General features: G+C 36.6%; 1 protein-coding gene across 1 annotated transcript; it reads left to right on the top strand.

Annotated features, from left to right (window-relative positions):
* The first annotated feature begins 9166 nt into the window (after window positions 1-9166).
* Window positions 9167-17901, top strand: PNN (pinin, desmosome associated protein). Its single transcript, XM_074290717.1, has 9 exons — window positions 9167-9339; window positions 10312-10383; window positions 11207-11275; window positions 12325-12397; window positions 12488-12582; window positions 12775-12850; window positions 14364-14519; window positions 14600-14738; window positions 15445-17901. The coding sequence occupies exons 1-9, from the start codon at window positions 9227-9229 to the stop codon at window positions 16800-16802; spliced, it is 2151 nt and encodes a 716-aa protein (XP_074146818.1). The 5' UTR covers window positions 9167-9226; the 3' UTR covers window positions 16803-17901.
* The last annotated feature ends 9741 nt before the right edge of the window (window positions 17902-27642 follow it).

Genomic DNA, 27642 nt, shown 5'->3' with positions numbered 1-27642 from the left:
TTGACAGCTATTTAGATAACATCAGTATTTAATTATTAACAGATTTGTTTACTTTGACTAATATTTTTTATAAAGGTACCTCATCTAAATCTGTCTCATTTAAAACTACATTGTTTTTAGCATGGATTTCTTTAAATGCACAGCAATCTCTTCCTGTTAGTCTTCAAAAAAAGCAATCAGAATACTAATTGATTATTTATATTGTATAATGTTCCTTTTAGTTGTAGGTTGGATATAGAGACAGTAATAACTTGTTTTTAAAAAAGATCCACTTTCTTGATTATCATGGAGAAAGCTATTAAAAAATATAAGTAATTTTAAATTATATAAAAAGTACATATGTTGCTTTTTAATCTAAAAAAAATTCAACTCAATTAGACTTTAATTTCATCTGACAGTAACTAAAATATGGCAAGAAAAAGTTTGAAAAACATTAGATTTGTGGAACTAAGTAGAAGTAAAGTGTCATGTTTCAAAATCTTGGAAATGCTTTAAAAAGCCCTTTATTCCTACAAGATTTCAATACATTTGCTCAGATTCTACCATATGAAATTAGTTTATGGGATTCTCTCTTTTAGTGTCTGAGAGAAGCAGCTCATAAAAACATAGCCCCCTCTAGTGTCAAAAGCAAAACAATACAACAACCGCTATAAAAAATGGCAAATATCACATTACTAAAACTAGGTAAGTTTTGTTTCAGGCTAAAAAGCTTATATATAATGTCCGGGCTAGCTCTCTGGAGGGCCTCAGGATCAGTCAGAGTCAGGATCAATCAAAGTCCTTGATCTTTAGGACAAGAAGTGAAGGAGGCAGGCAAATAGTCATAAGGGTTGCTAAAGATCAATTCTGGATTCTGGAGTCTGGAGCCTGAAATCTCTCTTCTCCTTGTGCTTTGGCAGAGCAACTCTGACTCTCTTCCTCAGCCCTCCAATCCTTGCCTACTATTACCTCACCACCACACATTCAGCAAGCACCAATGGTGAGGAGAGCCATCATATCACCATATCATCTAAATAAATGTATATAGAACCATTATGTCACATCCACTAGGTAATTAGCCTTAAGTCCTCTGCTGTCTGATTCAAGTACACCTTTTCAGAGTTTCAGCCCTTTACATGTCCCACTTTCTTTTGTTTTAGAATACATGTGCCTCCCTGACTTCTCAGGAAAGGGGATGAAAACACCAAAAAGAAGGCGATCACCCCCCCAACTTCTCAGGAAGGGGGGTGAAAACACTAAAAAGGAGATGATCACACTCTCCCTAACTTCTCAGGAAGAGAGATGAAAAACACCAAAAGGAAGTGGGGAGTCAAACCAGATATTGTTAGTGGGTTTCTGGGCTGAAGGGTCTTACTAGAAAACAAGTATACATAAATCCATCAGCATGGGAAGTCTTACACAAGCACATAGCAATATAGTACAGGCTATTAGTGATGACTCTCCCCACAGCTGGTGCAGGCTAAATGTGAATTGTACATGCAAGTAGTGATAAGAAACAATATGAATTAACATGGTATTGTAAAAGATTTCCAGAAGTCCTTCCAGAAGAAGAGGATATGTAAGTAACCATCACACAATCACCAACTTCACCAGCCAAGAGATAGTCCAAAACCAATCTATTGTCCATTACTTCATATGTCAGGGGATCCAATGACCCCTGCAAGTTTTTGAAGTCCTGCAACAATCTTATTATGTGTTAGGGAATCCAACGAATCCTGATGATTTTGAAATCCTTCAGCAGTCTCATAATATGTCAGAGAATCCAATGATTCCTGCAGATTTTGAAGTCCTGTATCAGACTTGTCATGTCTCAGGGAATCCAATTATTCCTACTGGTTTTGAAGTTCTGCAACAATCTTATCAACAATTTTTGATGTTTATGAATCAATTGTCATACACATTGGGTTAACAATCATACTTTTTCAGTGGCACATGTAGTGAGAGATGGAACCACCCAATGTTTCTTGTTTTCTCCTTTATTTTGAGGTTTTTCTCTTTTTCTGTCTCTCTCTGATGGACAAGGTGAATACAGCTCTTTGGCATCCATCTGATTCCTTCTCCATCTGAAGAGATACAAGCAAACCCTCTTCCCCAAGCAGCTACCCTTCAATTCACCACTTTCTGGATCTCCCCACATCACCTCGAAATTATCTAAAGATAGTAGAGCTGCTTGCATTGGACACTGCGCTTTTAGTGGGTTATAAAACCTGTCTGCTGGAGCCAGTGCATCTTTATTGAAGATTTAGAGCTAAATTTAAAAGTTCTCTAGGGTTACCCATGACTCCCCCATTCTTTTATTTTTGGAGGAACATCTTCTTGTCTCTGTTTCTCCTCTCTACTATTGCCTGTCCTTGAGGACTAAAAGATATGCCAGTGGTGTATAAAATCTGATACTGTGCACAAAAGTGTGCAAAATGTTTAGAAGTATATGCAGGTCCATTATCTGTTTTTATTGCTTGTGGCACACCCATAATTGCAAAAGTTTGTATAAGGAATTCAGTGACCACTGGGGCTATCTCTTTTGCTTCTGGTATTGCAAAAGTAAATCCTGAAAAGATGTCTACTACAATATGGATAAAAGACATACAACCAAAAGATTTATAATGAGTCACATCCATTTGCCAAATTTCATTGGGTCTGAAACCACAAGAGTTCTTCCCTGGGGGGAGTGTAAGAGCGTGGAAAGGAAGGCAAGTTGTATAGGAGTTTACTATTCTCCCAGCTTCCTCTTTTGTTTTCCCAAATTGTAAATGTAAAGCTCAAGCAGTCCAATGATATTTAGAATGAGATTCTTGGGCTGCCTGAAATAAAGGAGTATTGGCTAACATGGTTAAAAAGTGATCTGCCTTTTAATTTCCATGAAAAATAGGACCTGGAAGTCCACTATGAGAGTGGACATGCAAGATGTAAATCTTTCTTGGATGCTTCCTGACTTGCTCTTCAAGTTCCTTAAAGAGCTGATATATATTAGAAGCTACAAATTTTATTTGGGCTGTGGCAATTCTTTGTACCACACCTACTGAATAGGCTGAATCAAATATTATATTTACATTTCCTGGATAATAAGTAACAGTTAGCATGATTGCATACAATACATTGTGCTGAGTGGCCTGAAAAGGAGTTCTGACTACTCTCTTTATAGTTAAGTCATGATGGTATACAGCACAAATATTATGTTTGGATGCATCTGTAAAGATAGTTGGTTCTTTAAGAGGAACCTTAGAAACCTTTTCTTCAAAAATCCATGGCCAACTGGAGAGACTTAAATCAACTGATGCTGAGTGAAATGATCAGAACCAGAAGATCACTGTACACTTCAACAACAATACTGTATGAGGATGTATTCTGATGGAAGTGGAAATCTTCAACATAAAGAAGATCCAACTCACTTCCAGTTGATCAATGATGGACAGAGGTAGCTACACCCAGAGAAGAAACACTGGGAGGAGAATGAAAATTGTTAGCACTAATATCTGTCTGCCCAGGTTGCATATACCTTCGGATTCTAATGTTTATTGTGCAACAAGAAAATGATATTCGCACACATGTATTGTACCTAGACTATATTGTAACACATGTAAAATGTATGGTATTGCCTGTCGTCAGGGGGAGGGAATAGAGGGAGGGGGGGTAATTTGGAAAAATGAATACAATATTATAAAATATATATATATATATAATAAAAAAAAAAAGTAAGGAAAAGAAAAAAAAATCCATGGCCAATTATGTAATAACCAGGTTATCTTTAATGGGGACTTGCATATAAAATTTGGAGCCATGTTCAATAAGATTTGCCACTCTGGGATGGTTTCACAGCATATATTCACAGCATTAATTTGTGCATTGGTATAAAAGGTGTATATCTTGTGAGGTGTTATCAAAGATAATTGTACTGCTTACTTAATGTCTTTAATAAAATTCTAGTCACAACCATTGGATAAGAAGTAAGGCTTTGCTCTGGTTGTGCTAGAATACTCTATCACAGTCTCCTTGATGAAGGATTGCTGTGGGTGTCTCTTTTGTAGCAAAAACTGGTATTTCCAAGGGTTTTTGAGTGACTCTTTTAACCACATTGGATAAAGCCAGGTCAACTTCTCTCAAAACCTCTTGAGCTTCTTTTATAAACTGGTGTGATGAGTTTAAAGCAGTCTCTTCCCTTAAAATGTCATATAATGGTTGCAAGGTAGTTAAGATTAAAACTGGACACATCCATTGGATATCTCCTATCAATTTCTGAAAGTCATCTAAAGTGTTTAGCTTCTCTGTTCTTAATGAAAGTACTGTACTGTTAGCACCTTAGGATATACTTCATATCCTAAATAATGAAAAGGAACATGTCTTTGGATTTTTTCTGGAGTTATATGCAATTTGTAGTTCCTTAGTGTTTCTATGGTCTTTTGTAGACATGCCTCTAACATTTGCTCCTCAGGTGCACACCCCAATATATTATCCATATAATGTAACAACATTACTTTTGGAAATGCTTTTCTTAATGGAGTAAGAGCAGCAGCAACATACATTTGGTACATAGTAGGGCTATTTTTCATTGCCTGTGGCAAAACTGTCCATTCATATCTTTTATAAGGCTCAGCTAAGTTAATGCTGGGCACTGAAAAGGTAAATCTTTTCATATCCTCCTTATTTAGAGGAATAGAATAGAAACAATACTTAATGTCTAAAACCCAAAGAGGCCATTCTCTAGGAGATTAAGTAGGAGATGGAAGTCCAGGCTGAAGAATTCCCATAGTTCCCATCTGTTCATTTACTTTTCTTAAATCAGTCAACATCCTCCATTTTCCAGATTTCTTTTTTACAACTAAAAAATAAGGGGAGTTCCAAGGACTTAGAGAAGGTTATAAGTGTCCTTGGTCAAGTTGCCTTATTAGATATAAGGCCTGAATTTTATCACTTGTTAAGAGCCACCTATGTTCTAAAACAAAAGAAAGTGGGAGATATAAAGGGCAGGAACTTTGGAGAAATATACTTAAGGATCAGTATAATTGGTTTAATCTTACAACAAGGTGTTAACTCAGTGGAATTAAGATAATTATTCTCTAGTTTACATGTACTTAGTATAGCTCTATAAGTTGACACAAAATTAACACCCATGATGATATACTTTTTTAAAATAACTTTTTATTGACAGTACATATGCATGGGTAATTTTTTACACCATTATCCCCTGCACTCACTTCTGCTCCAACTTTTCAAACTTCCCTCCCTCCCCCCACTCCCCTAGGTGGCAGGAAGTCTTATACATGTTAAATATGTTATAGTATATCCTAGATACAATATATGTGTGCAGAACCTAATAGTTCTCTTGTTGTACAGGAAGAATTGGATTCAGAAGGTAAAAATAACCTGAGAAGAAAAACAAAAATGTAAACAGTTTACAGTCATTTCCCAGCATTCCTTCTCTAGGTGTAGCTGATTCTGTCCATCATTGATCAATTGGAACTGAATTAGATCTTCTCTTTTTTGAAGATATCCACTTCCATCAGAATACATCCTCATACAGTATTGTTGTTGAAGTGTATAATGATCTCCTGGTTCTGCTTATTTCACTCAGCATCAGTTCATGTAAGTCATTCCAAGTCTCTCTGTATTCATCCTGCTGGTTATTTCTTACAGAACAATCATATTCCATAACATTCATATGCCACAATTTACCACCATTCTCTAATTGATGGGTATGCATTCATTTTCCAGTTTCTAGCCTCTACAAAAAGGGCTACCACAAACATTTTGGCACATACAGGTCCCTTTCCCTTCTTTAGCATTCCTTTGGGATATAAGCCCAGTAGTAATACTGCTGGATCAAAGAGTATGCACAGATTGATAACTTTTGGGTCATAATTCCATATTGTTCTCCAGATTTGTTGGATTTGCTCACAACTCCACCAACAATGCATCAGTGTCCCATTTTTCCCACATCCCCTCCAACATTCATCATTATTTTTTCTTGTCATCTTAGCCAATCTGACAGGTGTGTAGTGGTATCTCAGAGTTGTCTTAATTTGCATTTCTCTGATCAATAGTGATTTGGAACATTCTTTCATATGAGTGGAAATAGTTTCAATTTCATCATCTGAAAATTGTTCATATTTTTTGACCATTTATCAATTGGAGAATGGCTTGATTTCTTATAAGCTAGAGCCAATTCTCTATATATTTTGGAAAGACGATGTATTTTAATAGAGTATATAAGAGCTAAGAGATCTGGGAGGAAGACAGACTTGAAGATAAAGACCCTCATGTGTAATAATATTCTTCTCTAAATTATAATTGTTCTCTGGGAGCAGGTTTCTTGGGGGGCTTCTGGTAGCAGCCTTCCTTTCAGTTCAATTTCAATAATCACCTCAAATGCAGCCAGGAGTTAAAGTCCAAATCCTTTATTGTGTCCTTCAAAATCTTGTCTCTTTTCCTGGGGCCTGGTTAGCTTTAGTAGAGGCCTATCTCTCTCCTTGGTTCCAAGAGCTCCCTCCAAATCTCCAGCCAGCACAAAGGTGGAATATGGAATGAATCTGACTCTGCCTCTGAGAGTGGGCTTGTGGGTCTCTGTGTCTGTCCCTGAGAACTTCTTGCTTATAGTTCTGCCTGACTTGTGAATCTCCTCCACTGAATCCTGGGTCTGAATCTCCTGATGTGCCCCAGCCAGCACAAAGGTGGAAGTTGGAATGAATTTGACCCTGCCTTGGAGAGAGTGGGCTTGTGGGTTTTTGTGGGCTTATGGAAGCTCCTCCTTATATATGCTCTCTTAAAGTTGTGAGCTGTAATAAGTATAAGTACATAATCATTGTCTCTATCAATTCCAGTGACTTAGCACTTTGTTTCAAGTTTTGGCCCAAAACACTCATGGTGGCTGTCCTGTCTCCTTAATGTTTCACATGAGATGAGGGAGATTCCATCTTTGACCAGCCTTTGGTGGCTCCCTTGCCTCCTTTATTCCTCCACTGAAACCAAGACCCATTCCAGAGGATCTCCAGAAAGCTAACCAGAACATTACACATAAGGTACAAAGTGAGGATATAAAAAGCTAGAAAGTCTAGCATAAAAAGTCTAGCTCCTTTATTTTAATGTCAGGATCATTTTAGGACTGAACTTGACATATATATGATTCTAGAGCTAGGAACCCCTTAGTGAATGAAAACAATCACCCTGGGCCAATGCCAGAAGTGTTATATGTTTATATTGTATATAAAGTTATGTAGCCCCAGAATTACATAGAATTACAGAGAATTTTGAGATCCCTTCTAGGGTCACAGAACTTTTGGAAAATCTAACATCATGGAGAATTTGGAGGACCTTCCCTTGATAATAGCATCTTAGGACTAGATTATTCCTAGGCATTTAGGAGAACTTGGTTTGTTTCAGGGTTTTAGTGGCCTTGAAAAAGAGATGTCTGCTTTGAGATAATAAAGAGGCAAGAATGAGATAAGTAGATAAGCATATAGATTTGATGGTAGGAAGAGGTGAGGCCACTTTGAATTGGAAATTATGGCAGTGAGGGTAGAAGTGAAGACAATGGTTTCTTTCTTGACTTTTTTTTCCAGAGCATACAGCTGAGAAAATTTCATTCAAGAGTTTAAATTTTAGCTCTTTTCTTTAGTGATTCCTTACCTTCAGAAGCTGGGAGTAGGATAGAGAAAAGGAAAAAAAGGTGAATTTAGCTTTAAGCCTCATCACAGACTTACATACTTTGTTGGAATATTTATCTTCATGTAACATTGTTACATAACTTGCTCAGTTTTAGGGAGTTTTGAGGAAAAGATGTGAATTCACTCATAATCTTATTGAGTCTTTCAGGAAGTTAATAAAATGTAGAGAGGCTAATTTTTCTGCCAAACCTTACATTTATATCTGTCTTTGTGTGTGTGTGTATGTGTGGTTGAGGCAAAATTCAATTTACTGTAACATTTGGGTAAAAAATAACAGAATACATAGTGTCTGTGAAGAGACAAGAAATTGGGGAAAGAGGTCATCCTTTCCTGGAACTTCTCTCTGCTTCTCTGTTATGCCTGTAAAACCCAGGATTTCTGGACTATATCTCTCTTCTTGGTCATAGCTCAGTCATCTCTTTGTTTCATCCATGCTTCAACCACTTGAATCCAGACAGAAGTTTCTCCCTTTTATATTTAGTACTTAAGTATGACTCAAGTCTTTCACATAATGGCCTCTATTGATTCAGAATATACAGACCTTGTTCACACAGTTCTGGTTGATGCAATCAGTGAAACTAACCAAAACACTAGCTCCAAATTAGTTGGATTTAATTTACAATCATTTAAATGTTACTTGACACTATTATGTAGCCATTGACAATGATTTTTAAGTCCATAAGTTGGTTCAAGATTGAGGGGCCCACAGCACAAGAGGCTTCCTTGATTTTAGTGAAGGCTTTTAGTGAGTCTTCGATTTTGTTCGTTTCTGATAATATTCCAGAGTATATCCACTACACTGCCTTTGAATCCTGAGATTTTAATGTATAGTCAATAGGGGAAAGTTAGAAAGGTTGATGAGACTGTCCCTCAGTACAAATAGGTAGTGCACTTACACAACCATACCCCAACAAGATGTAATAGTCTTCCCATTCAGTGTAAGCTTTTGGATGCTTACTTTCTTTTTCTTTTCTTTGTAGGGCCTGGCAAACCGCTGAAACATGTTTGCATGAAGTTTAGGACGGTAATGAAGAATATAGCATGAGTGTTTGAATCACATGTATAGAACTGTTTTCCCCATCCCAATTCTTTCTCCCATTTTTCATTCTTATTCTATTATTTTAATTATAAAAAGGCAATTTGTGCTGCTTCTCCATTAATGCATAAACGATTCCTATCCCCCCCTCCCTCCTCCTTCCCATCCAAATCAAATATTACTGGGGACGGAGAAAAACATCTAGAGAGCTAGAAACCCTACCAGGGAAGAGAGATACTTTTCCTCAGTAAATATTAGACCTTCAGCCCCGCCTCCCCCGAACTCTGGTCAGACCACTATTCCCAAAAGGAAGTCACTCCATTGGCTGCGCAGGTTGCCGCCTTGTGGCTTTATTCATTGGTCCAGACTCAGTAAGCCAGTCAGTTCCGCCCCTGAAGTCTCTAAGTGGTCTACAGCCGGGCGCCACGCCCATCCTGATTGGCTAATCTTAACTATCACTCCTCGGACTGATCTCGCGACGCGGGACGATCTGCCTTGAGAGCTGCCTCCGCACCAGCCGCGGGTGGAGAAGATGGCGGTCGCAGTGAGAACTTTGCAGGAGCAGCTAGAAAAAGCCAAGGAGAGCTTAAAAAATGTAGACGAGAATATCCGAAAACTCACAGGCCGGGATCCTAATGACGTAAGGTGAGGTTTTCTTGAAGGGTTCTTGCCGCCATGAGGACGCGGGGCCTTAGCGAAGTGAGGGCAGGGGAGGCGAACCTGGGCCCTATAGGAGGGAGGGAAGGAGCTGCCGGACCTTTTCCGGGAGGCGACTGCAGGACCCCCTCCTCATGGGGTGGGCATGGTCCTGGGGTGCCCTCGCCGGCCTGCACTGGTTTCGTGAATCTTCAGGGGGAACAGACGGTGGAAACGCGTGTCGTGTTGGAACTGCAGCAAGAAAGGCCTGCGAAAAGACTGGGCCTGGTGCCCCTACCCCCCCACAGCTGGCTCGGCTTGTCCACGATGTGCTGCAGCTCCCTGCGAGCGCGCCACAAAAGGCTCACGGCCTTCCTCAACCATCGTCCTAACCCCGGCCTGGGAGACTCTGGAGGCCCTGCTGGATTCCTCAGCCCGGGCGGTCCACGGTGAAGCCTACACATCACTTTTGGCTTCTTTTTCTCCTTGCTGATTGGAAACAGGGGCTTACTTTTTCTCCCTGGCCTCACTCTATGTATGTGAAGAAAATTTTGATTATTTTCAGCTCAATCCTTGTGTATAAAGAAGATTTCTGACATTTCAGCTCACCATTGGCTTGTATAAATCGTGATTGGTGGGAATTACTATGTTAATTGTGGTGAATTGTAAAGCAGACTTCATCTAGACCACCCCGACTTTGTAAATTGTAGGGTGGAGGTAGGGGTTCCAGATGTTGGGCTACTCACTCTGCTGTCTGATTAATATCTGTAAGAAAATTATCCCATAAGCCCCACTTATGCTAGAAATTATCTACTTCTACCTGACACATTTGAGGTTCATTTTAGTGATTTTCTTTTAAATTTTTTTTTTTTTTTTTTTACAGTTGGTTCAATGGTGGTTTTTTTTTTTTTTCCTTTAATACATTTACATGTATTACAAACGGTTGTTTCACAATATACCATTTCCTAAATCTCTTTACAGACCCATCCAAGCTAGATTGTTGGCCCTCTCAGGCCCTGGTGGAGGTAGGGGTCGTGGTAGTTTATTGCTAAGGTAAGTACCACCTTTCATTTTTCTTGAACTGAAGAATTATTATTAAAAAAATAATAATAATAACAGCCACTAAAGTTTTAAATTAAAAGTAGATTCTAATGTTAAAAAAAATGTAGTCTGGTTTTATATTTTGAAAGGCCACATGGCTTAGCACCAAGAAAATATTAGTTGAGGGCTTATTTGTGACATAGGCTGGCCATGCCACCCTAGGCAAATTACTTAAATCTCCCCAGAAAATTCTCTAAAAGGATGAGTTGCAGATAAGGTGCTAACTTGCGTTCATAGAAGGGAGTTTCGTTACTTGGTAATTCTGTTTTCTTGTGAAATCACTGTTGTAGTCTATATCCTTTATATTTTAAATCTTATTTTAAAATTCCCTTAGATAATGAAAATGCCTTGAACACTTTTTAGATCTTTTTTTTTAAGAAAGCAGATTTAATATAGAATTTAGTAATATTTTGAGGGTTTTTTTTAAAACCTTTATTTAAGAGACTGACACTAGTAAGGTTTAGTTTTTAAGATTCTGTTGAGAAATGGAAATAGCTAAGAGGAATTGCAATGTCATTTTAAGATTTGTGGGTTCTCACCATCTTTTGGTGGTGCGGAAACCTGGCATTTTAGAATTAAATATTTTATTCATCACCTTATATAGGACTTCGTTATTGCAGTTTCTTGGCTGGGGTGGGAACGGTAATGACCATTTTATTTTAAAGGGATTTTTAAAATATTGCATTCAACTAATTATTTGTAATTTCATTGTTTAAAAAAAAATGGCTTATATCTTTATTTTGGCCAATAAAGTCTTGTTATTTTTCTATTTCAGGCGTGGATTCTCAGATAGTGGAGGAGGACCCCCAGCCAAACAGAGAGATCTTGAAGGGGCAGTCAGTAGGTATGTTTAGTGGTGATAAATGTAGATACTGTTTTCTTGAAATATGGTATAAGATCGCTTTCAACTAATTATAGATGCTAAATATTATCAGAGTTGTTTTGAGGATTAAATGAAATGTATGTAAAGGATTTGTAAATTTGGCTAAACAAATGACAGTTGTTATTGGGTGCATACAGATTTCCAAAGTTCTTTTTGCTACTTTTAAGAATTGAGTCTAAATCTAGAAAGCCAGCCTCTGGCTATCTTTGGGAATTCTAGATCTCTTGAGTTCCTACTGCCTGAAAAAACTGAAATTTAAAAAAAAAAAAAAAAAAAAAAGTTTCTATGTGATTCTGTCCCTACCTACTTTTTTGTTTTCTTGGTTGAACTATCATCATTGTGGGAACCCAGCTTCTAATCCATAAGTGTGGTTAAGATAGTAATGGTAGGTCATGAGTTTATCAAGGCTTTTTTGTTGTTGTTCACTTTTATATACCTGGAATATTTCTTTCCCTTTTTTTTTGTTTTTGTTTTTATTTTTGTTTTGTTTTGAGTTTGTCTTTTAATGTTTATTACAGAAACATCATAGTAACCTTAAAATACATTAATTTAGTTTTAGATGTTGTGCCAAACAGGTACAACACTTTTATATAACAAAGGGTTTATTTAAGAAAGATAAACTAGAAGTGTTACTGCAATAAGTCAGTGATTAACTATTAAGGTTTCTGTTGTTGTATAGCATTAAAAGTCCAGACAAATTGAATAGAGCATGGATAAAAATTATTTAAATCAATAATTCAAGTTTCTTTTAAGAACTGATATTGTTAGCACCAAAAAAATTTTATCCTTCCATTGTTAAAAGTGGAATAAATGTTTTGAATAATTATATGGGTGAAATAGAACGACATATGGAGACTTGTTAATAATTCAGGAAATTGGTGTTAAAAAATTATTTGATTAGTGATGTTATTCTAGTGCTAAAGCTTAAGAATATCTAAATGTTGGCATTTGGATGTGCATTTAACTCAGTTTCAATAATGATTATTTTAAAATTGTTTCTTCAATATCAGGCTGGGAGGAGAGCGTCGGACAAGAAGAGAATCACGCCAAGAAAGCGACGCAGAGGATGATGATGTCAAAAAGGTATTGTGATGGAAAGAATTTATGTTAATGAGTATATAAGTGGGCGTATAGTTATTGTAACTTGTGATAACTTTTTATTTTCTCTCATAGCCAGCGTTGCAGTCTTCAGTTGTAGCTACCTCCAAAGAGCGCACACGTCGAGACCTTATTCAGGATCAAAATATGGATGAAAAGGGAAAACAAAGGTATTATTACTTGCACACTGGATCATGTATATTAATTCCCTTGGGAAAAATATCTTGACATTCTCCATTTGGGGAATACAGATGTTCTTAATTTTAAGAGAATAAAATTAATTTTTTGTTTTTGTGTGATTTGAAAGGAATTTAGTAAGTGTGATTCTACTTAATTTTTTAATTATTTTTTCTGGTATTTAGGAATCGACGTATATTTGGCTTGTTAATGGGTACCCTTCAGAAATTTAAGCAGGAATCAACTGTAGCTACAGAAAGGGTATGTATACAATTCTTGCTTTAGTTACTTTGTCTTGTATGAGTTGTCAGTATGATTATTTTTTGAAAAGTATTTTGAATTTGATTCTTAATACCTTTTAATTGAATGGCAAATTTAAAATGAAGCTGAAAACAGTTGAACTGACGTTTCAAGATTTTTACTACCTTCTGAGAAGATGTAGTGATGTCAGTTATTTCTGACATTTTTTGGGTTCAGTGGTAAACTAGAATCTAAAAGAAACAATTTTTAAGAAATTTCTTTCTAACCTTTAAGTTTGTTCAAACCATTAAATGATTCCTGGAGAAATGCTTTGCTAAATATTAGTCTTGTGAGGAATAGTAACTAGCATCTACTAGTAGGACTTTATGTACCTTCAAAATATTACATACGGTCAATACATAGATTAGGATATAGTCCATGCAAATAATAAATATTTTGGACTAGACCTATGATTTCATTGATATAAAGAACTCTAAGAATAAAGCAATTCTTTCTACTATATAGTGATATCTACTTTTGCACTTAGTATTATGGAATTGTCTGGGACACTGAATCCAGATTCTTCTCCCTGTTGACACTGGCCCTGTGTTTTTTATGCCTCACTGCCTCAGTTTCTATTTAGGATTTCCAAATAATTTACATATATTAACCCATTAAATTTTCGTAACCATCCTTGAAGTGTAGATGTTGCTGTTATTACCATTTTAATGGTATGAAAAATTAGGGGGTAGAATTGAACTAATGTTCTTAGGTCTCCAAAGAACTGTCACTCTGAAATTTGTCTGAATATTCCAGGAGTCATTGTAAAAAGTATCTGGATTAAGGGAAGTGCTTACACCTTTGGTCTGCTGGGTTTCATAGATTAGGTTTCAAACATGGCAAAGGAAGACACTGACCTCCTTGGGTAATTTTTGCGGAAGTAGAACTAGGTTGGAACTGCAGAGGAAGGAAGGTTAAGGGAAAAATTCTTAACAAGAAGCTTAGCGCAAATGGAGTGGGGTTCTTCCTCACTGGAGTTTATGGAGATCTGAATAGCTTTGTTGGAAGTATGGTAGAAAAGATTCTACTTTAGATTTAGATATGTGTTAGAGTAGAATTCTGTTTGACCTTTGAAGTCTCTTCCAACTCTGAAATACTGTGATTTTTATCAGTCGAGTAAGAGAGCAAAATGTAGGTACCCTTTACTATTGTATAGTTTATTTGAATTGCAAAATTGTTTTGTGGGATCCAGAAGAAATGGCTTTAAGGTTCAAAAGTTTCTGTTAAATATTTAAGCACAATTTATATGAAAATGTTCCCAATTCCAGGTTTGTTCTTTTTAGTAATAGAGAATTGAAAGACTTAAAATTATGCTATTGACCCTGGACTAGTTTTCTAAATTTACTCAAATAGTCTAATGTCAAGTTTCTGCTACTTAAAATTAACTTCAGTCGTAGTTGATTGAAACAGAAATTTCTTTATATTTTTTTGAATCATTATGAAATATAAATATTAAAGGTTTCTACATTTTTAGCAAAAAAGGCGTCAAGAAATTGAACAAAAGCTTGAAGTGCAAGCAGAAGAAGAAAGAAAACAAGTTGAAAATGAAAGGAGAGAACTTTTTGAAGAAAGACGTGCTAAGCAGACAGAACTGCGACTTTTGGAACAAAAGGTTGAACTTGCTCAGTTGGTGAGTATCGGCAAAGAAATAATGCTGATTAGAATTCTTATGTTTTCAGAAATAGTGATATTTATCTTTCTTTTCTCTAGCAAGAAGAATGGAATGAGCATAATTCTAAGATAATTAAATATATAAGAACTAAAACAAAGCCCCATTTGTTCTACATTCCTGGAAGAATGTGCCCAGCTACACAAAAGCTGATAGAAGAGTCACAGAGAAAAATGAATGGTAGGTATTTATGGGGAATCCAATTGAAAATTTCTCATTAGGGAAGCTATACATGTATTTGGCATATTTTTGTTTCCTTTAATGACTGATTTGATAGTCATTAAAATAACAAAGGATAACAAGTTTTGGAGAAATGCATTTATTTGGTGCAGAATTTTACCTGAAACTTGATGTTTTATGGGCTCTGTCTATGCATATATTTTTTTCATAAGGATTTTGTGCCAGATGACTTATTTTTGCTTGATTTTCTTATAGTCCATTCATAGTAGCCAGGTACTATGAATGCTAGTGAAGCTGGGGAGGAGAGAGAGGAAACAGATTGGAGGGGAATACTTCAGGAAATAAAGAAGTGTGTAAAGATAACATATCAGTTTTTCCTTTTCCTTCTCAATTTGCATTTTCACTGGTTTACTGAACTCCCAAAGTATGAGTTCACCTCACCTTTGCTGCTTAATCTTAGAGGGTTGTCTGGGGCACTTAGAAGTTAAGTGACCTACTAGAGTCATACAATTAAGTAATGTCAGATACGTGGGTTTAACATTGGTATTTTAATTCCAAGGTCAGTTCTGTATTCCCTATGCTATGCTCTCTCATTTAAAAATAAATGAAGGAAATTTATGAAAATTTCAGAGTATGAAATAAAATTGTAATTTAAATTGTTTGTTCAAAAGTGTTAAATTTACATTTAAATACCTTCGTTCTTCAGCTATGTTTGAAGGTAGACGCAATGAATTTGCTGAACAAATAAATAAAATGGAGGCTAGGCCTAGAAGACAATCAATGAAGGAAAAAGAACCTCAGGTGGTGCATAATGAAGAACAGAAGGCGGAACAAGAAGAGGGTAAGGTGGCTCAGCGTGAGGAAGAGATGGAGGAGACAGGTAATCAGCACAATGATATAGAAATAGAGGATGCAGGAGAGGAAGAGGAAAAAGAAGTAGGTGCAGTTCATAGTGATGCAGAGAAAGAACAGGAGGAGGAGCATAAAAAGGAAACTGAGGTTAAAATGGAGGAGGAGAATGAGATTAGGGAAAAAGAGAAGCAACAGGATAGTCAGCCTGAAGAAATTATGGATGTGAAAGAGGAGGGAGAAAGTGTCAAAAATGTAGATACAGAAACAGAGGAAATGGAAACTAATCAAGTTGAAAGTGTAGAACCTTCAGAAAATGAGAATAGCAAAGAAATAGGACCAGAATTGGAAGGTGAAATTCAGCCAAACAAAGAGTATAAACCTATTTCTCCTGTGAAGGAGAATGCTAATGTTCCAGAAATTGAAAATGAATCTGAAGAGAAACAAGAGAGAGAACCTGAGTCCCAACCAGAGTTTGTGGTTCAACCCCAACCCCAATCCCAGTCCCAGTCCCAGTCTCATACTCTGCCCTCACTCCAGCTCCAGCCCCAGTCCTTGCCTCAGTCTGAGACTTTGCCTTTAACACTTATAGAGCCACTACCTCAGGTCATGCAGGAAGCAAGGCATCTAACTGAGAGGAAAGGGTTTGCTATAGAACCTGTCAAACTTCCTGAGGTACAAATAGAGCCAGTCTTGTCAATGCCTACGGAAAGGAAAACCAAAACCAAAACCAGGAGCAGAAGCAGGGGTCGAGCCAGAAACAAAACTAGCAAGAGTAGAAGTCATAGCAGTAGCAGTAGCACCTCAAGTAGTAGTTCAACAAGTAGTAGTAGCGGCAGCAGCTCCAGCAGTGGCAGCAGTAGCAGTCGGAGTAGTTCCAGTAGCAGCACTAGTACTAGCGGAAGCAGCAGCAGAGACAGTAGTAGTAGCAGTACTAGTAGCAGTGAGAGTAGGAGTCGAAGCCGAGGTCGGGGACATAACAGGGATAGAAAGCGCAGGAGGAGTGTGGATCGAAAGCGGAGGGATACATCAGGACTAGAAAGAAGTCACAATCACAAGTCTTCAAAAGGTAGTAGCAGAGATACAAAAGGATCAAAGGATAAGAGTTCTCGGTCTGAGAGAAAAAGGTCTATATCAGAAAGTAGTCGGTCAGGCAAAAGATCTTCAAGAAGTGAAAGAGACCGTAAATCAGACAGGAAAGACAAAAGGCGTTAATGGAAGAAACCAGGCTTCCTTAGCCTATTTGCAGCAGAAGATTTCTTGATGTGTAAAAGGATACCTTTCCTTTTAAGGGGAATGCTGCCTTAAGAATTGCATGTTGTAAAATTCTTTTTGGAAAAAATGCAGACTTTGTTTACCAGACATTCTTGTACTTTTTACATAATTTTGTAAAAGTTATTTATCAAAATTATGTGAGGTTCCAAAAAACATGTAAAAAAAAAAAATAAAAAAGATTAACAACCCTTGTCATCTTTTTTAAATATCCCATGCTCTACATTAAGAATCTGTATATTTTAAGGTAAATCTTTTAAGTTTATGTGTTCACTTCTAATTCTGTATCATACATTGTTTTTGTAGAAATAAATGTACATTAAAGAATTTTTTGAGACGTCCTGGTTACACTTGTGTAATCTCCTTAGAATCTGTTTCAGACCACTACCCACCATCTTACTGGAGGTGCTGAGGGGAACATTTTTTTCTTCCCCATTTTTATTTACATGAATAACTGTTAACTTTACCTATCCCCTTAGGTGGTTATTTTTTGGATTGACTAAACCTACCCAAGGTAAAATTTGAGGAAGAAAGTAGTTCATTTTCCTCATTTTTAAAAGTAATTTTCTCTTAGCCCCCCTTTTTATTTTAACAAGCTTTTGTGTTGTTTTTGATCCTCAAACCAAATATGATGTATCCTTAGGTTACATTATCGTGCTAATTCTAACTTGGTTGACTTTTGTCTTCCTGAGCATGGTAGCATCACTTATCTCTAGTGATACGTAATGATAAATTTATCCCTCTGAGGGAAGGAACCAAAAGTGGACTCTAAACATGGTTTTTGGATGTAGTGGTCTAATATATAACCTTGGAAATTTGATATGATGGGGTTGTGTTGGCTATAGCTAAAGACAAATGCCAATATGTATTGAGAATTTTCTTCATGTATGAAGGTTTACGAAATGAGGGGAACTGAAATCTAGACTTAAATATGTATGTGAAACAAGGTGATATACAGTTATCAAATTGTATTTTATAATTTTGTATGATCTTATTTGTTGGTCAATACTGTTCATGTGCAAATAAATGTGACTTAAGCATATGTGACTAGTATTTTTATTAACTTTTTTAATGGCTTATAGAATATAACACTTAAAAGTAGCTAATTGTGTAAATGATTCTAACAATTTTGTTTAACTTATTGGAATCCAGACTCAATATGGAGTGACTCAAGTTACTAAAGCAAAAGCTATGTTTCAATAGAAATGTTAATAAGCACTGAATATTTTCTTAGTTTGTTTCTAATGCTGTTTGTATAAATATTTGTTTTTATGAGGTTAGCACCTACTTTGAAGATATCAACATCCTTTAAAAGGACAAAATTAACAAGAGCTATAAAAATAATCTTAAAAGGATTAAGTGCATTAAGATAAATTGCTCTATTTCATGGTACAAACAAAATAGCCAACACAAAAACCTATTTCATGATTATGTATGTGGTTTGTTTTGTTTTTTTTTTTCCATCTAGGTCTTAGTTTGAATTGAAATTATATTATAGTTTGAAATTATATTGAGTTCAAATTATAGTTTACATATAGAACATAAAAGTAATTTATATTTTAAATAGGGTCTAAACATAGTTCTAAGTGGTATTAATTTCAAATGGTCTAAATTCCTAATTTTCATTGAATTATTTCATAAAGTAAGATGTCACTGAATTAAACTAGCTACATAATTATTTTTTAAAAATCAAAAATATTCTTTAAAAAAAAAAAAAGGCCTTAATTTCTCATCAGGTTGTGTTTACTTCTGGACATATTTCAAGAGGGATTTTGAATGTAATCCAGTGTATCATAGCAAGCCTGTCCATCAGAAAAGGTCTGTAAAGGAAGACTTGGAGGAAATGGTTAGGAAAAAATTAGATGATAGTGATGGTCTTTGGATTGTTAAAAGAGTTCATTTATATCTGAATGGCTATCTAATATAGTATTTGGATTTTTGCCTAGGGACTTAGCAGAAAAGCAATCATTATACACCTATGTGCCAATTTAACATGAAGGATAGCCATGGAGTTACAATACAATCCTTGCTCTAAAGGTTACATTCTAATAGTGTAAAAACAGTGGACTAGTAAATAAGCTGGAATACTATCAATTATCTTAGACTGGAACTGAAAGAATTTTTTGAAGTCTTCAAGTCCAACCCCTCTCGTACCGATGAAAGAATCTGAAGCTCAGTGTTTTTGCAATCAGATTATAAGAAGTGATGTGAATCCACCTCAGACTCCAAATTTGATTATGTTGAGAACAGTTTTCTGCATTGGATGAGAGATTAAATTTCAGGACTAAAAGTCTTGTTACACAACCACTAAAAACAATTCCCTTTAGAATTCTAGATAACAGTCTTTTTCAGATAAGAGGATACCCTTTGGGTTTCATGCAAAGCATGTCTTTGTACTTCACCATATGAAGAGTTCATTCCCAGTTAAAAGTCAAGAATAATCTTTTTGTTAATATAATTCTTTTAGAAGCCACTTCTATTATTTCTGATACCTTGGGTAGGCCTCCCTATTTCACAGATGAGAAAACTGAGAGTGAAAGGTGAAGGGATATGCCTACTCTCCTGTAGAATTTTGATAAATCCCACCTAACTTGTTAATCCGAGTTTCAAATTCTGTCTATAAAACTGGTTTCTAAGGATCACCTTGAGATGTGCATGTAAAGTATAATATAAATGGATTGGTATTTTTAAATCATGTCATGTATGAGTAGCCAGATCAAAATCTACCTTGCAAAGTAGGGGTAATGTAATCTTAAAACTGTAGGACTTCCCAAAAACATTTTGACTTAGCCCAACTTGGTTTTGAGAGTTAACCACCTACACTTTGTGAGAAAATCCTCAGTCATGCACAATATCTTATATGGTATATTTTCTGTTATTGGGGAAATAAAAGATAGCTGTGTTAAAAAACAAACAAACAAAACTAGGATACACAGCCAAATTTTTATACCTAACCTATATTTGAAAGTACAAATTGACAAGATGTTTTATATCAGGAAACTTCTAGCTCAGGCGATGAATATCTGAAAGCTGAGAAGGTAGGTCAGATACAGATGTCATCACTAGCAAACTTTCCTTTTTCATCTGACCTTTACCATTCTAAAACTGCTTTGTTGAGGTTACCAATAAATTATCAAATTCAATGATTTTAACTCATCTAAATTACTTTCCCAATCTTTTATCTACCTTCAAAATACCTATATCTTACCATTTCTATTCAAAAAGCTACCATTTTATTGCAACAGCTTAATTGGTCATTGTCTCCCTTCCTCTGTTGTCTTACCAAAGGGATTTTCTTAAGCTCATATCTGACAAAGCAAAGAAGGTCATTGAGTCCAATCTCCTAATTTTATAGATGAAGAAGTGAAAGTGTTTTCCAATGTAATATATAAAATTTAAACTTGTTTTTAGATCCCCAACCTATTCCCAGCCTGTATTTTCAACCTCATCGAACTCCCCCTCGTATCCTCTGGAATCAATCCTTTCCTCTGTTCAAGTACAGTTTTCATACCTGGGTACTGGTAGCTTATGCCTAGAATGCACTAACGCACATCATAGAATTCTTTAAGATCTAAGTTAAATGTCAAATCTTACATGAAATCCTAATTTCTCTATAACTGCTAATGCCCTTTTGATACCTTTTCTGTCAGACCCCTTTTTATTTAACTACTTTATATTTATTCTCTTTCTTTATATAATTCTATCTATACTTGTCTCCCATAGCTCCTAAGTAGATACTTACTATGGTGCCTGGCAAACAAAGATGAATAAACCTTTATAAACACTAAGTGGTAAATGCTGGAGGCACTGTGCTAAGTAGTAGTCACTTAATAACTTGTATCTCTTGAAGTTTAGCTATCCTGCTTGGTGAATCAATAGACTAGCCTGGTCCCAGACCCACCCTAGCAATCTTGCCATCTAACCCTGGCATTAATCACAGTCTCATATCTCTTTCCTTACTTTCCTCTCTTCCATACTAATGAATATGGGAACTGTAATTAACTTTATTACATATGATAATAGCTAGCTACAAATATAAGAGGAAATGAAAAAGTCCCTCCCCTCAGAGCTTTTATTCTATAAACCAATCAAAAGACATTTTTCTAAGTGCTTACTGTACAACTACTATGTTAAATACTGAAAATAAATACAAGACAAAACAAAAACAGTCCCTGCTCTTGCAAGGCTTATCTGGAATAGGCAACCTGTATTAAATTGACATATACAAGATAAAAGGTAGGTAGGAAAATAACTCCCAAGGGAAAAGCTGGAGGAAGTGGAAAAGACTACTGGAAAACAGTGGAATTGAAAACGGTGGATTTGAATCTTCAAGGGAGTCAAGAGAAAATGAAAGTTACAGCATGAGATGGAGAATATTCCAAGCTGGGGAGACATTCATTGCAAAGGCTCATACAGAAAATGGAATACTGAATGAGGAAGTAGACCAATAAGCCTGGAAAAGGTTGGGGCAGCTAGATGGTGCAATGGATAAAGTATAGACCTGAGTTCAAATCTGCCTTCAGACACTTAACATTTACTAGTTGTGTGACCCTGGGCAAGTCACTTAATCCTAATTGCCTTGCAAGAAGAAAATTGACTGGAAGATGTGGAAGGGAATTATGTACTAGACTGAAAATGTTGTGAAAAGCTTTAAATGTGAGTGCATATGTTAGAAACATGACTAGACTTTTTTATACAAAAATCATAATAGCTCTGTGGAAGGCTTGAAACAGAGAGAATTAGGCCATTTCAATAGTCAAGGTGAGAAGTGTTGAAGTAAGAAGAGAAGCCTGAAATAAGGTAATGCTGTATGAATGGAGAGAATCTCTAGTATCTGAGAAATGGAAATGTCCTTCTGAAAAGGACATATAAACTGACTCTCTTATAGTGCCACTTCATCATCCTTATGGCTTCCCCAAACAAAATACTTTTCTCTAGCTCTTCTATGTCTACCAGTTTACTAATTTATTCTCTACTACTTACAAACAAGATACTTTCAGATAATATTAGACACCACCCAAACGATCATCCTATATCTCTTCTGCCCTTTGTAGATAAACTTGAAAAAATCATATACAATAGATGCCTCCATGTTCTCTTTTCTTACTCTTAACCCCTTAAAACCTGGCCTTGCATTTCACCAAAATTGTTCTTTGCAAAGTTACCAATGCTTTCTTAGTACTTCTTCCCAAGCCTCATTCTCTTTAATCTCTCTTCTGCATTTGACAGTGTTGATAATTCTTTCTTCTTTGATACTCTCTTTTCTAGGTTTTCAGGACATCACTCACTTTTGATTCTCTTCTTATCTGACCACTCTTCAGTCTCCTTTGTTAGATCTTCATCCAGGTCACACACTATCTAGGACAACCCTGTTTCTTAGGGTCCTGTCCTGAGCTCTCTTCTCTCTTCTTTATATCTAGGTATTTCATTTTGGTGATCTCATCAGGTCTCATGAATTTAATTACCATGTGTGCTGGGATTCTCAAACCTACCTTTCCTGCCTTGGTTTCTCTTCTGACCTCCCATCTCACATCTCCAATTGCCTATATACACATTTAAAGCTTTTTATTTAAAGCTTTTTTATTTTTAAAGCACAGATAGTTTTCAACATTAACCCTTGCAAAACCTTATGTTACAAATTTTTTTTTCCTCCCTCTTCTCCTCTAGGCAGCAAGTAATCCAATATATGTGGATCATGTGCAATTCTTCTACACATATTTCCACAATTATGCTGCATGATATGCATGCATACAAGAAAGATCAGATCAAAAAGGAAAAAAATGAGGAAGAAAATAATGCAAACAACAAAAATGAAAATAACAATGTGATTCACATTCAGTCCCCACACTTTTCTCTCTGGGTGCCAATGACTCTCTTCATCACAAGACCATTGGAACTGTCCTGAATCACCTCACTGTTGAAAATAACTATGTTCATCAGAATTGATCTCTTATAATCTTCTTGCTATGTGCAATGTCCTCCTGCTTACTCACTTCACTTGGCATCAGTTCATCTAAGTCTCTCTAGGCCTCTCTGAAATCATCCTTCTGATTGTTTCTTATAGAACAGTAAATATTCCATTAATTTATATACCATAACTTATTTATCCATTCTCCAATTATTGGGGTTCCACTTAGTTTCCAGTACCTTGCCACTACAAAAAGGGATGCTATAAACATTTTTGCATAAATGGGTCCTTATCCCTTTGTGATCTCTTTGGGATACAGGCTCAGTAGAAACACTGCTGGATCAAAGGATATGCATAATCTGATAATCCTTTGGGCATTCCATATTGCTATTCAGAATAGATAGATCAGTTCACAACTCCACCAACAATGCATTAGTATCCCAGTTTTCCCACATTCCCCCCCCCCCTCCATTCGTCATTATCTTATCCTGTCATCTTAGTCAATATGAGAGGTGTATAGTGGTATCTCAGAATGCCTTTCAGACATCTCAAACTGGATATTCAAAGACATTAAACTTAATATGCTCAAAACAACTTACTCTCTTTTCCCCCAAACCCTCTATCTTTGCTACCTTCCTTATTACTATTGAGGTACAGAGGAAAGTAGTATCACGTGTCTCAAAAAATTTTGCAGGCTTGAATGTATATCCAAGTCAAGGGATAAAGTTTATTATAATTGTATTGCCATTTGAAGCAGGCTAAGTTCCCAAAGGATTTAGCAAAGAACTTGGAGCAAGAAGATAAACTTATAGGAAAAAGACAGATTAGGTGCTTCATATCCCTGATATGCTAATTTTATGACAGAGGTTAGATGTAGAATTAAGGAGTGATCTGGTATGCACTTATTGAAATGTATAGTTCAGTCTGGTATACACCTCATAATTATCTCAAAAACTTTGTTATTACTAAGAAACAAATTGTTATCTGACAGCCAGCATTGTTTGTGGAACTACAAGCCTTAGGGTTACTGCCACATCTCCCACATCATTATTATATAGGGTAATACGATCCTTCCAGTCCCTTAGATTCCCAACCTATCCCCACCTCCTTATTCAAGCTTTTGCCAAAACCTTCCTATTCCAACTTTGTAACATCTCTCCTATATGCCCCCTTCTTTCCTGTAACACTCATGCTTAGACCTGCTAACCTGCTGTTAGGTCTATATCTCTTAAGTCTCTACTTTTTTCACAACTGTAACTAAAATAGAAATATGTTTTACATGATTATATTTATATAACCTGTATCAAATATTTACCATTTTAGAAAGAAGGGAGGGGAGAAGGAAGAAAGCAGTGAGATTTGGAACTCAAAATTTTATAAAAATGAATACTAAAAATTGTGTTTACATATAATTGGGGAAAAAATACTATCACAAATCTCTCCCCACTTCAATTCATTCTGCAGCCACCTATCAAAGTAGTTTTCCTAAAGCACAGATTCATCTGTGTTACTTTCCTACTCAAATTTTAGTGATTTCTTATTGCCTCCAGAAGCAAACACAATATAACCAAAATTTTTCTTAATTTAGCCCCTTCCCATTTTTCCAGTCTTGTAATATTTTACTCCTTAATTTAGTGACAATGGCCTCCTGGCTATTGCACAACATTCAATCTTTCTGTCTAGCTCCAATGCTTGGAATGCTCCCCATCTTCAATTCCACCTATTTGACTTTTCTGACTAACTTTTAGTTTTAACTAAAATCCCATCTTTTATAGGAAGCTTTTCCTGACCCCTCTTAATTCTAGTATCTTCTCTACTAGATTTTTTAAATTATTAATTTTATAATTATAGCATTTTTTGACAGTACATATGTATAGCTAATTTTTTACAGCATTATCCCTTGTACTCCTTCTATTCCAAATTTTCCCCCTCCTTCCCTCCATCCCCTCCCCTAGATGTCAGGCATTCCCATACATATTAAATATGTTATAGTATATCCTAGGTACAATATATATGGGCAGAAATGAATTTTTTTGTTGTTGTTGTTGCAAAGGAAGAATTGAATTCTGAAGGTAAAAATAACCTGGGGAGAAAAACAAAAAAATGCTAACAGTTTACACTCATTTCCCAGTGTTCCTTCTCTGGGTGTAGCTGATTCTGTCCATCATTGATCAATTGGAATTGGATTAGCTCTTCTCTATGCTGAAGATATCCACTTCCATCAGAATATATCCTCATATAGTATTGTTGTTGAAGTGTATAATGATCTCCTAGTTTTGCTCATTTCACTCAGCATCAGTTGATGTAAGTCTCTCCAAACCTCTCTGTAATCATCCTGTTGGTCATTTCTGACAGAACAATAATATTCCATAACATTCATATACCATAATTTACCCAACCATTCTCCAATTGATGGGCATCCATTCATTTTCCAGTTTCTAGCCACTCTAAAAATGACTACCACAAACATTTTGGCACATACAGGTCCTTTCCCTTCTTTATCATTTCCTTGGGATATAAGCCCAGTAGTAGCACTGCTGGATCAAAGGCTATGCACAGTTTGATAACTTTTTGGGCATAATTCCAGATTGCTCTCCAGAATGGTTGGATTCTTTTACAACTCCACTAACAATGCATCAGTGTCCCAGTTTTACCACATTCCCTCCAACATTCATCACTATTTGTTCCTGTCATCTTAGCCAATCTGACAGGTGTGTAGTGGTATCTCAGAGTTGTCTTAATTTTCATTTCTCTGATCAATAGTTGTAAAGGGCTAGAACTGAGCAATGCACTTGGATAATGAAGCACGTGAGACTAATTGCCAATTGGACCATTCCCTATTAACTTGTTTGAAGGTTGACCCTCCCCAGCTCTTCTGTGCTGACTTGATTGGTGGGACAAAGAGGGGGAAGTGACATGTGGGAGGAGTAGGAGGAGGAAGAGGAATTGAGACGCAGAAGCTGACTCAGTCTCTCCTGGCGTTTGAGGGAGGAAGGTGTGTGTGAGGTTGCTAGGCCTAACCCCCTGACCTTGACCATAAAAGATCAAGAATAAAGACGTTTAGTGGTCCTGACTGCGGCTGATTTCTGGGAAGACAGAGTTCCAGCATTTTGGCATCCAAGCATGGGGCCGGCACCTTATTTCCACTGAAGTCCTCAGGTGACCAGGAGATTAGGTGAGTATTCTAATATAAATAAGAAACTTACCTTGTTAAGGACTAAACATCTAGTAGCTGAGATGGGGCAGGTGTTAGCTAAAAACATTCCCTCGGCCTCAGACGACCCAGATACAGACCTTGCTCCTGCTCTGGTCTCCCCTAGTAATAATCCTATAGAGGATATAATTAAGATAATTGACGAGAAGAGTTTACTTGTAACCAGCCCACAAATGGATAGTCTCTTAGACTCATTGAATTGCAGGTCCCCTTGGTTCTTAAAGGAAGAAAAACTAAGTGTAGATAACTGGAAGCGAGTGGGACTTGAAATGAAAGAATTTTACACAAAAAATGGGTCTTATTCAATTACCACAGAGGTATTTTATATATACAACCTGATTCAATTAGACTTAAGCTATCAAGCAAGTTATAAGAGAAGGAAAAGTTAACAGAAGAGGAAGCCTGAGGAACAAAAGATAGAAAATAAGGAAACTCAAGGCCTTGCCAGAGGGCAAGGGGATTTGAATGAGGACTTAGGGTGTGTTGATTCTGATTATCCTGAAGAAATTTCAACCCCTTCTACAGAGCAATTATTGATCAGCCCACATCAACTCCACCTTCAGGGATGGAGGGAGGAGGAGTAGTGGGAGGGGTGGTGATATCATCGGCACCTCCCCCCCAGCAATCACCAACCCCCATAACTAGATTACAGAAAGGGCTTATTGAAGCCATTCAAAATGGAAAAGAAATAGATAATGATTTCAAACTTCACATTTTTCCTGTGATTCAACAGCATAATTCTGCAGGTCAAGAAAGTAGAAGATATGTTCCTTTTAATATGGATGTCCTTAAAGACCTGAAAAAAGTTTGCACTCTCTTTGGGGCTACATCAAATTATGTTACGATGTTAATACACAATTTGGCTTATGAAACTTTAACTCCTACTGACTGGAAAGTCATTGCAAAGATGTGCTTAGAACCTGCACAAAACTTGTTGTGGTTTTCTGAATATAGTGAGTTCTGTAGGATTCAAGCCCAACAAAATAGTCAAAGTGGAGTTAATACTTCAACCACCTGTGACCTACTAACAGGTGTAGGTTCCTATGCAGATGCTTCAGTACAGATTAATTACTTCATAACAGCATTTGAGCAAATTGCTGCTGCTGCTATCAAAGCATGGGCTTCTCTCCCCAGTAAAAACGACAAGGGTGAGACCTACACAAAAATTGTACAAGGACCAAATGAACCCTTTGCTGATTTTGTGGCACGTTTGCAGACAGCTATCACATAGACTAATGGTGAAAATGAAGTAACAGACACTTTGGTAAGGCAACTTGCTAGAGACAATGCCAATGAGATTTGTAGAAGGATTATACTAGGACTAAATAGGGATGCTCCTTTAGAGGAGATCATAAAATGCTGTGCCACAGTGGGCACAAATACCTTTTATAGCCAGGCTATGTTGCAGACTTCCCAAGATCCCAACACAGGAAGACAGGGTCCCTTTTGGCAAGGGACTTCCAGAGAGAATCATCTATGCTTTCAATGTGGTAAAATAGGCCATCTGAAATCTCAATGTTGGCATAGAGACAGAGTGAGAAAACAGTCTGGGAGAATAAGACCCAGAACTCCATGTCCAAAATGCAACAGAGGACTCTATTGGACATCAGAGTGTAGCCTGATTCAGGGAAAGGGGATGAGGGACCCAGCTTCAGGGCCCC

The sequence above is a fragment of the Sminthopsis crassicaudata genome, chromosome 2 (genome assembly GCF_048593235.1).
Source record: "Sminthopsis crassicaudata isolate SCR6 chromosome 2, ASM4859323v1, whole genome shotgun sequence".
NCBI lineage: Eukaryota > Metazoa > Chordata > Mammalia > Dasyuromorphia > Dasyuridae > Sminthopsis > Sminthopsis crassicaudata.
This window is presented reverse-complemented; position numbering and strand designations above follow the sequence as displayed.